The 11,940-nt window shown below is 38.2% G+C and overlaps 1 protein-coding gene across 1 annotated transcript in view; it reads right to left on the bottom strand.

The window, feature by feature from the left end:
- The window catches only part of LOC102002304 (wee1-like protein kinase 2), a 32,047-nt gene extending 21,462 nt beyond the window's left edge, over positions 1-10,585 (bottom strand). The window contains exon 1 of the mRNA XM_013350551.1: positions 10,547-10,585. Within this exon, the coding sequence (XP_013206005.1) occupies positions 10,547-10,585 (39 nt within the window). The remainder of the gene's footprint in view (positions 1-10,546) is intronic.
- Positions 10,586-11,940: the final 1,355 nt, after the last annotated feature.

The raw sequence follows: 11,940 nt of genomic DNA, 5'->3' as shown, positions 1-11,940 counted from the left end.
GGGGGAGGGGGAGGGAAATGGGAGGCGGTGGCGGGGAGGAGGCAGAAATCCTTAATAAATAAAAAATAAATAAAAGAAAAAAATGAAAAAGAGAAAAAAAGTGCCAATTTAAGGAAAAAAAATAAATAAATATCACTGTGTATTCTTGCTTAGATTTTATTCTTAATCGCATGCATGTGTGTGTGTGTTTGTGTGTGTGTGTGAATGTGTGTATCTCTGAGGGCTTGCAATGTGTAGAGTCCCTACTTCTAATCTTAATTAATACATAAAGTAAGAAAAAAATCATTGTTACTGGGCATTGTGGTGTACACCTGTAATCCCAGCACTAGGGTTGGGCTGAGGCTGGGGTTGGATCCTGAGTTATTTATAGGTGTGAGACTCTGATTCAAAAAAAATGAAGGGAGCCAGTGAGATACCTCAGTGAGTCAAGGCTGAACAAGTGGAACTCACAAGTTGGAAGGAGAGAACTGACTCCTGCAAGTTGTCTTCTGACCTCCACATGTGATCCATGGGATGTACACATGCTTACACACAAAAAAATTGTAAATATTGTTTTAAAACTAAATTTAAGTAAGGAAGAGGGGGAGAGAGCCAGGAAAACGGGGGGGGGGGAGAAGTAAGGAAGTCAAGTAGGAGGGGAAGGAAGAAGATGAGGAAGGGAGAGGAAAGAAATGATGGGGAAGACATCACAGAAACTAATTTACTGAAGTGTTACTCTTTAACCACACTCTAATAATTTGGAGCATTCACTTTTCTCCAACTATGTGTCACCTTAGAAGGGAAGTAACATCTACCTTTTTGTATAGCCATTAATGGGACAGCTCCCTCATTGATGTGGGTGACCTACATGTGACTGCAGGATAGGACACCCTTTTTTCTGGTCATCAAAGCCTGAGTAACATCATAGGTAGGCAGATGAAAGGCCAGTTATCCCAGGAGGCCAGGCTCTCACAAGCCTTCTTCTCTACTAAATCTTTTCAACAAGTTAGCTCTTCCCCAACATTATCAGAGTACTTTGTGCAGTCACAAATCCTGGTTAAGTAATACCTTAGACAAAGGCTTAAAGATAATGCAGTGACATATTTCCATTCAAGAAATGTTGTAATCTAGCTGCCCTCACTCCCCCAGATGGACAGCGGAACTTCCCTGTATAATTGACAAGAATAGCCACTCTGTTAAAGTTAATTTTTTTTAATTAGGCAGTAAAGGGGAGATTATATGGGATATCCTTCTGTATATGTGTTGCTTTTATTGGTTAATGAATAAAGCTTCTTTGGTGTATGGCAGGGCAGAATAGATCTTCTAGACTAGAAGGGCTATCTAGAGTAGTCAGAGAGATGCCAAAGGAGAAAGACACCAGCCAACCACTGAGTAAACAAGACATGTAGAAAAATGAGATTAATGCCATGGTGTTGTGGCTATTCACAGATTAATAGAAATAAGTTAATTTAAGACATAAGAGCTAGCTAGGAATATGCTTGAGCCATTGGCCAAACAGTGTTACAATTAATATAGTTTCTTTGTGATTATTCGGGTCTGGGTTTCCAGGAAACAAATGAGCAGTCTCTACTTACAATTTTCTATTCCAGTTCTCTCCAAATTCCCTCTATAGCAGTGGTTCTCAACCTTTCTAATGCTGTGACCCTTTAATACAGTTCCTCATGTTCTTATGATCCATAACCATAAAATTATTTTTGTTGATGCTTCATAATTGCCATTTTGATACTGTGATGAAAGGTGATGTAAATATTTTTGGAGATAGAGGTCTGCCATTGGGGTCACAACGTACAGGTTAAGAACTACTACTCTATAGTAATGGATATTATTTTGAACATCTTTGTTCATAAACCTTTGTTTGACAGCTCTGATTCTTTCTGCAGGCTTGATTCCCAGAAGTGTAGTTATCGTTTCAAAAGCAGTGAACATTTTAAAAGCTCTAGAGACATAGTGCCAGAATTATCTTTTAATAAGATTATGCTAATTTATTATAGTCTACTAGCGTGCTTTTCAATCTTTATTCTTGTTAATCTTCATTAGTTGTAGAGTATAATGGGTTTGTGTGTACCACTTTCATACATGCAACTAACCCGTTTTGCTCATATTTATTTCCTCCATTCCACTGTGCTTTTGGGGTTGGGGTGAGAGAGACTTACATAATATATCCAGGTTGGTCTTGGACTCACTAAACTAGGCTGGCTTTGAACTCACAGCATTTGTTTTTTTCCTCAACCTTCCAAGTACTGACAAACATGTGCCACTGCTCTTGGCTTTCCACCAATGCTCTCAGTGGTGGAAAAAACAGTTAATGCAAGGGAAAAATAGTTATCTCATTCCTTATTTGCTGAATTTCTTTGAGTTGCATTGACCAAGTTTCCTGAATTCTGAACTATCTTTGTATTAGTGTTTTCTCAGAGATTTATACAAACAAAAATAAAGATATTGATCTTGTATTACATTAGTTCAAAGTCTTTAGTTTACTTAGTCAATTGGTTTGTGTATCTTTCATCTATTCAAGTTCTTTTTAAATTTTTACATGTATCTATAATTTTACCACTTAGAAGGTAGAGGCAGGAGGATCAAGAAGAGTTCAAGGTCAACCAAACTGATACAACTATTTTGATACCAGCTTGACTACATGAGACCTGTCCTCAAAAATAAAATTTCCCCCAAATGATTTACATTGTTTGAAGCTTGTGAAGTACTCCCATCCCATGCCAGTGTTAGATAAATATTCTTTTTGGAAAGAGTTTTGGCTTCAAATTCTGTATCCAAAAATCCTGTCAGCAATGCTTTCCTTTACCATCTTTGACTGATGTAGTTTTATTACATTTGTGTGTGTGTGTGTGTGTGTGTGTGTGTATGTGTGTGTGTGTGTGTGTGTGTGTATGTGTGTATGGGAGGGGAGTGCATGTCATAGCATGCCCCTGTAGAGGTCAGTTCTCTTTGTCTACCATGTGGGTTCCACGGATCAAACTCAGGCACTAGGATTTGGCTGATATATTTTGAAGTCTTCCTTAAATTTTATCTTTTGGCGTATTTTTGTTTTAGATGTCTTTTATAGGTAGTACAAGAGTTGATTTATTTGTGTTGTGTGTAATGTTTTCCTGTTTCTTTTTTTTCTTTCTTTTTCTTTTTTCTTCACTGATAATTTAAAAGGTGGTTCTAAATTTTGGTACTGTTTACTCTCAAAGGGACACTAGCTCACTTGAGCATGTGACTCTGGCAGCCTTTTCTCTTCTCCCCAATTTCCTCCACGTTGCTTAAGTTCCATTATATTTCTGAAGCTAGCCACCAAGGTCTCATCTCTTATTTGGCCACTTCCTCTTCCTGAGACTATCAAGGTCCAGCTATTGAAGTATGGAAGTCCAGCAACCACAAACCCTCTTTGACTGCCCAGACTAACATGCCCAATTAAAATTAAACACCTCATCTTAACATGGGATTTCCCCTTGTACCTTTATAAACTGCTGTTTGCCTATGTGCCATGTCTGTCTCCTATCCAACCAGAGGCAGTTCTTTGTCCCTCCTGGGGTAACTACCCCTCCCCCTTTCCCTTGCTCCCTTTCCCTTCTTCCTCATCCCTTATCTCCTGTCTTTGTTTTTATCCCTGCCCTCTCTTCTTCTGGGGCAAATAAACCCTTTGTGCTGACAAAAATTTGGTCTTGGGGGTCCTGAGCTGATTCCTTTCCTTTCATCTCTTCATTGAACTTTGTATTCATATGGTTACCATTAAGTTTATGAATCTGTTATTTCTCTAGTTTTAAAATGAAGACCAAAACCATATTTTTTAAAAAAAAATCTAACAATTAGGTAGGTTTTATTTTTGTTTGTTTTTATTCCCACAAACTCCTGTCTTAATTAATGTAACCTAAAATCTTAAAACTCAGACAATTAATATGCTACTTATTATGTAAATACTCTTGTTCAAGATTTGGGAGTTTACAATCTGTGTTTGTATGTTGACTATGTGTGCATGTGTGTGTGTGTGTGAGAGAGAGAGAGAGAGAGAGAGAGAGAGCAAGAGAGAGAGAGAGAGAGAGAGAGAGAGAGAGAGAGAGCGCGCAAAAGAAAAAGTACACACACAGAGAAAGACAGAGAGAGATTCTTTAATTCTTTTCCCCCAAAACATTCATTTTTAGATAGTGCTTGTTGTCTGAGGTTTTTTTTGTCCTGCCTGGTTCCTGTAGTCGTTAAGTCCCAAAGAATCACACAGAAGTCTACATTAATCATAAACTGATTGGCTGAGTAGCTCAGGCTTCTTATTAACTCATAACTTATATTAGCCCATAATTCTTGTCTGAGTTAGCCATGTGGCTCAGTACCTTATTCAGCAAGGCAGTCACATCTTGCTTCTTCTGTGGCAGGGTCACGACTGAGGATTAGGACTTCCTTCTCCCCAGAATTCTCCTATTCTCATTGCCCAGCCTCTACTTCCTGTCTGGTTGCTGCCAATCAGTGTTTTATTAAAATACAACTGACAGGGTACAAACCATTGTCCCACAACAAGTGCTTTTGTTTAAAATTGGTTGTTTAGTGATGCAGTTGAGAATTGCAATCACAACACTTATTTTCACACAACTAATATGTAATTGGCTTCCAAATTTACTGCCCAAATTTTTATGATATAAATTGTAAAATAGAATATATAGGACTGGAGAGATAGCTGAGTGGTTAAGAGCACTTGCTGCTCTTTGAAAGGAACAGAGTTTGGTTCCCAGCACCTATGTTCAATGAGCCACATTCAACTATAACTCATGTTCAAAATATTTCAACACCCTCTTCTGGCCCCAGTGGGCACTACACTCATGTGGCTTATGCACAGACATAAATAAACAATATACAATATAGTGTGCAATACAGATACAATATAAATATTCAATATAAATAAATGTGGCTTATATACACTTATATGTAAAAAACACAATAAAATAAATCTTCAATAAAATTAAATAGCAGATACATGTGAAAATTGCCCAGAGAGATTTTGGTAATTCCCCACTATCCTGTTTACATCTCTCTTAGAGACTTTCACTATAACTGTGAAGACAGCCTTTGCATGACATCTCTCTGGCCTCAGATCTATGGTTTTCTGAGAATTGTACACTGGGAATGATCAGAGGATATAGCAGGGAAGAACATTGAGGAGTTGGCTTAAAAGACCTTTAGTAAAGGTCTCCTGGGAATAAAAAGTCTTCTGGGGTTTCCAATCAGTCCAGATGATGGTGAAGAATCACCTCCTGACTCCCCTTTATCTTCTGAATCCCTAGCTGATAATCGTTATTATAGACGAAGGAAAACGAGGCTTAGAAACTGGCCTCAAATCCATGTGCTGCTACTTCTTTCATCAGTTCCTAAGGAAGTTCCTCAGTCCTTAGCCCTCAAATTTTCTATCTGTAAAAATAATTAATCCTCCATTAGGTTGTAAACATAGAGCATCTGTAAAGTACTCAGCACAGTGCAACAGTGAGATCAATAAAAATGTTTATAATTACTATTATATTACATATTATATACCTGCTTATGCCTATTGATGTAGGACCACCCCTCTTTCATGACATGCCAACTTTACTTTCTGTTCTTGAAGTAAGCAGATACAGCTGCAATCTACATGTACCACATGTTGAAACCCATTTCCTGCAAAGGAACTTACTGTCCAGTATTTTCACAAGCAATGCTAGCCAGTAGAACTTTGTACAACCATGAAAACATTCTATGGTACAAAACATGTAATTATCAATGTCATGTACCTAGTAAGACTATGGAACGGAATTTTTAACTTTAACAAAGTTGAAGTAGCCACATGTAATTAATTAGTAGCTACCATATTGGACAGCACAACTCTACAGTGTTTGTTTCTTGATTCAGAACATTTACAATTAATGACATGCTAGAAAAGAAAAAAAGAGTTAAATTTTAGATTGCTTCTTGAATTTTAGATATAATTTTGCATGTTTGTTTTCAGACATAGTTATGAATTTTGTTCTTTCCTGTGAAAATGAATACCTTTACATCAGCCCAAAGAAGGTCAAGATGAACCAGGTTCTTTGTTTGATGCATATTTAATAGTATCTATTCTGGGAACAATTACATTTTGTTTGTGAAACCTGTAGGTTTTATTTTTTCTTTTCTTTTGGGCAAAGAAGCAGAACACTCAGGAGGAGTTAAGTGCATGGTGAACCTCCCATGGACCAAAATTAAAATAATTTGGGAGTAGGCTAGAGACCAAATTTGAAGTCCAATCAGGTCACCGGCTTTCCATTTACTTTCCCAAGAGCATGAAATTCAGCTTATAAATTGACACAATACGCATATATCTATGTGCATGGTTCATATACATCTATACATATATAATAGAAATAAAGATTTCACAAGAATGATGTTTTTTAATTTCCTGTATCCCCTTCATTGTTTTCTGTTTTGTTTCATTCACCCCCATTTTGGTCTACTCTTCTGGTCAAGATTCATTACCTCAACTGACCTTACAAACCGTTAGTAAGAAAGCATGAGGGTTTCAGAAATAGAAAGAGTAAAGGGTGTTAATACGAGGGTCCTAATCTTCCTATTCCCAGAGAGACAGAGAGTAAATTCCTGTCTTGTGGTTATACACAAATATGTGTTACGGCGAAATGCTACAGGCTGAAATGCCTAAGCAGTAGAAAATGTATCTTTGGGCCACCAATCAGCTCCTCAATAAAGATATGGAGACTTCTTATTAATTATGAATGCTCAGCTTTAGCTTATGCTCATCTTACTAGCTCTTTACCTCGGGGCTGTTTTCCTTTCTTTCATTCTGTATGTTCCTGTTTCCCTGCTTCTGCTATGTCTGCCTGTCTTTTTAGCCACAGGTGTCTCCCTGGCATCTCTTTTTCTCTCCCCCCCAGCCTAAATTCCTCCTTCTACTTTAACTCTCCCTGCCTGGAAGTCCCACCTACACCTTCTCCCTTGCTGTTGGCTGTTCAGCTTTTTATTAGCTCAATCAGGCGCCTTAGGCAGGCAAGGTAAAACAGTAATATATTTTTACGTAATTAAATAAATGCAACACATCTTTACATGATTAAACAAATGCAACACATCTTTGCATAGTTAAAGAAATATTCCTCAACAGAAAAATGTCTGCCAGTTCCAGAGGTTGGAGATCAAAGATCTGTGTGCCAGCAAGGTTGGCTTCCTCCAAGGTCTCTTCTTGACTTCCAGAGGGCTACCATTTGTAGTGCTTCTTCTGGATGGATTAAGGTCCCCCCTAAGGTCTTCATTTTTATTTAATCATCTCCATGAAGACCTTATTTCTAAATACGGCTATATCCTGAGCTATGGGGAGTTAGAACTTCAGTATCTGAACATGAATTAGATATGAATCAGCATATAAATGGGAAGGGCATGAGGGCATAAGTCCCAACAATTTACAAAGCAGAGTATGGTCGTGTAGCTATAAATGTTGAGGGGTGGCTTTTGCTGAAGGCATCTAGAGTGACTTCCCTCCTACCCTTACAGGTTTGAAGGCCCAAACTCATCCTCAGTTTGCAGCATCTGGTTACCATTTTAATCTGGAACTATTTTGTTCTAGTGTTGCTTTGAGACAGTAGAGATACGAATCTGCTTACAGTTTAGCATTAACATCTGGTGGAAGATTTTTTTTTCTTTAATTACTCTTCTTGGGGGCTTGGAATGAAGCTCAGTTGGTAGATTACCTGTCTGGCATGCACAAAGCCCTGGTTTGATCCCCAGCACTGCCTAAACTGGGTGTGGTGTCTCATATCTATATTCCCAGCACAAAGGAAGTAGAGCTCTTCCTTGGCTACATAGAAAGTTCAAGACCGTCCTGGGATACATAAAACCCCATCTCAAAAAATTGCTCTTCTCAATCAGTGAAACAAACTATGACAAGTGAAACTGATTGGGGATGGAGAAATGAAAAGATATATTTTTTTTTCGAGACAGGGTTTCTCTGTGGCTTTGGAGCCTGTCCTGGAACTAGCTGTGTAGACCAGGCTGGTCTCGAACTCACAGAGATCCGCCTGCCTCTGCCTCCCGAGTGCTGGGATTAAAGGCGCGCGCCACCATCGCCCGGCTAAGATATAAAAATTTGGGGAGAGGAAATGGCACTGTAGTCCTGGAGATACTGATTATAAAATCCTGTTATGCTTATATTTCCTTTTTCTTTTTTCCTTTTAGCTGAAAAATTTTTAATGGCAAAGTTTTCTAGAAATTTAAATAATGGAAATAAGTCACCTGAAATTGACATCATGGTTGTATATAAATTCTCAAATATCCTGATGGTTATATGAGGTATTAGTTATATTGTTAATACCTGCACATAAAGTTACTACACAAGCAATAATCAACATTAAAATTCAAATTATTTGGGCCAGTTAGATGGCTCAGTTGGTTAAATCACTTGCTGCCAAACCTGGGGACTGGAGTTTGATCCCTAGCGTTTACACAGTAGAGAGAACTGTCACCCACAAATTGTTCTTTAACTTCCACATGTGTGCTGTTCTGTGCACCTCCCCAAAGAGATAGATAAATAACTAAATAAATGCATTTAAAAGATTTAATTCAAATGGTTTGTTTTGTCTCATTATAGGAGTGAATGTCAGAAAATGTCAACATATTTAGTTAAATCCACATTGGTTGTATTTTACGGCATCCAAATCTTACAGGAGAAAAGGAGAATAGAGTATTATGAGGCCAGAGGTAAAATTTAGATAACTGGTTCTCTATGATTTAAGAGAGGCTTGGAGAGATGGCTGAGTAGTTAACAGCGCTTACTGCTTTTTCAAAGTACCCGGATTTGTCTCCCAGCACCCATGACCATCCAGAACTCCAGTTTCCGGGAATCTGATGGCCATTTCTGACCTCTATAGACACCAAGAATATACATGGTGCGCATATATACACGCAGACAAGTATTCATATACATAAAATAAAATAAATAAATTACAAAGCAGGACAATTAAATAAGCATTTCATTTCAAAAAAGAAAAGCAGGTGTTAAGAATGTAGCTTAATTGGTAGAGTACTGGCCTAGCATCTAGGAGACCCTGGGCTTGATCCATGGCACCACATTAATCAGGCCTGTAAGCCCAGTACTTAGGAGGATCAGTCTCCATTAAACAGAGAATGTGAAGGCAGCTTGGTTAGAGTCCTTGTCTCAAAAATTAAAAATGAAAGCAGAAGGTATCAAGCTGATCATAGTGCTTTGAAATGACCAAAGATACAAATGAATATAGAACATTCATATTGATTTGGTGGCAACAATTATCTTTAATTTTCAGAAACACATGTTTTACACTAGTTTCTCCATTCAATACACTATTGAAAGTTTTTATATCCAGCACACAACTATAAAAATACAAATACAAACAAATCCTCAATCTATAGGACTCCACACTTGTATGCTCTACTTTACTGTCTTAAGCAGGGTAGAATTATCCACAAGAATGAGACCAAATCCTCTCACCCTCCCTTCAGTTGAGGCAGGCTTATCTGCTGCCTCGGGTTTTTTAAAGTCATATATTGCTACTACTAGGTAATGGATTAAATGGTGCTACTTACCGATAGATTGTATCCATGTTACAATATATAATAGGTAACGTATAATTGCCTTTCACTGAACCAATGTACAACAATCCAACATAAACTGGAGGGCTAGTCTGGCATTTCTTGAGAGCTCTTAAAATATTTATTTTATTTTATGTATATGAGTGTTTTGTCTGCATGTATATATGTGCACCGTGTGCATGCCAAATATGCTAGGAGGTCAGAAGAAGACATCAGAGGCCCTGGGATTGGAGCTAGTGATTATTATTAGCCACAGAGTGGATGTTAGGAGCCGAAGCTAGGCTCTCTGCAGAACAAGCACACTCCACCACTGAGCCATCTCTCCAGCCCTTGTTCCTTGAAAAAAATTTCACCTACAGAAAGATGACTTTCATTTGGCATGTTTAATTTTTGCTTCAAAAGGTATTTCAAACCAGGGCTTCAGTAGATTGACTTGTAAATAACCATCTCAGTCTTTAAATCTGAAAAAAATTGTCCTATTGTTGGGACAGATTGAAACCAGGTTAAAATGTTTTTTCAAGTTAATAGATAGAGCAAATAGAACCATGAATCTGCAGTGAATGTTTTGTGTGTGTGTATATGTGTTTTAAATAAATCACTTGAAGGAAAGGACAAAGTCCTGTGGTGCACTTATATCATTATAAGTGGAAAAATTACCATAAAAATTCACTCATTAAAAATTTAGATACAAATGACAGTATTATGGATAATCCTGTATTTTATTTTATGTGGAGACTTTAGAGACTCAAGCAGGTATGAGTACTCTAGATAATAAGTGCTGTGTAAATTAGAATCATCTTGGAATATTTCACTGTATTTGAAAGCACATTTTTTTGTGTGTGCATGTATATACACGTGTGTATTTGTGTGTGTGCATGTTTGTTTGTATATGCATGAGTGTGTGTGTGTGTGTGTGTGTGTGTGTGTGTGTGTGTGTGTGTACATACAGGCCAGAGAGAGCTAGATTCTGGGTGCCTTCACTCACCTGTCGGAGAAGATGCAAACATGACCCGGCGACCGGCATACTTGGCACACTGTGCTTCTAGATAAGAAGCATGGCACACCACGCTCCTGGAGTCAGGACATTAAATTCTGAATTAACATGAGCAGCTGATAGCTGGCTGGCTCACAAGTCTGCACTCTCCACATCTCCTTTTATGTGCTTCTTCCACCTAGACTTTAGTGGTATGAGCGCTCACTGTCCAATCTGAAGCAGTGTGCTAACCAATCCCAGTCAATAGGCTTCCGCTATACAAATGGTTGCTCGTGTGTGATAAAGCAGATGCTGTTCCCTGAAATGATTTCCAGTGTGGTGAATCTCCACTCCCTTTACTGACCAATGGGCATTGCTGTCTTGTTAGGGACATCCAGTACTGAAGGCACGCAACTTATTTTGTGATACAGGGTCTGCTACTGTACTCAGAACTTAGCAGTGTGGCTAGGCTTGTTAGTCAGCAAGTCCCAGTAATCCTCTCATTTCTGCCTCTCCACTGCTAGGATCCGAGGTACGTGCTGCTGCTCCTGGCTTTTCAGGGTGGGGGTGAGGATCCAAACTCAGCTACTCATGTTTCTGCAGTTGATACCAACTGAGCCACAGCAGCTTCCCAGGCCTTCAGTGCATACATTTTTATATATGCTTAAACACCATTTTGGTAGTAGATTTTGATATTTATTTATTTATTTATTTATTTATTTATTTATTTTGAGATAGGGTGTTGTGCAGTAAAGGCTGGTTTTGAACTCACTATGCAGCCGAAGCTGGGCTTGAACTCTGTTTCTCCTGCTTCTGCCTCTCAAGCACTGAGATTACAGGCATGTGCCATCATGCCTATCTACAAATATATTTTTAATGACAATCTAAATAAGAAGCATGACCACTGCCAAGATTTACATTTTCTTATTGATTTCAATATTAGTCTGACATTCATTAGCACTAGTGTACAATCTGAGTCATGATTTGTCCACTATGGTACACTCCACCCCCAGAATATTTAGGATGGTTATGAAGTTATCCCTGTGTAAGTGCACAAACATAATCAGTTTTGTACAGCTTCTTGTAAAAACTGCTGTTTAGCAAATGACAAGCTGTCTCAAAGATTCATGCTTATAAGCAGACATTCAAATATACCAATAAAACAGCATGTCCTGAAGACATGGGCCCATTTAGTCCATTAGCCACAACAGTTCCACGGTACAACTAATAGTAAGAATGAACTTTAAAGGAAAACAAAGAAAAATTAACGCAGTGCATAATAGATGTAGCAGTCATTCTACTGCAGACCCCTTCATATTGGCTATGGTCATTCCTTTTTTTTTTTTTAAGATTTCTTTATTATGTATACAACATTCTGCCTCCATCTATGCCCACATGCCAGAAGA

Source organism: Microtus ochrogaster, chromosome X (assembly GCF_000317375.1).
Source record: "Microtus ochrogaster isolate Prairie Vole_2 chromosome X, MicOch1.0, whole genome shotgun sequence".
Lineage (NCBI taxonomy): Eukaryota > Metazoa > Chordata > Mammalia > Rodentia > Cricetidae > Microtus > Microtus ochrogaster.
Note: the sequence above shows the minus strand (reverse complement) of the source record. Positions and strands in the feature narration are given on the sequence as shown.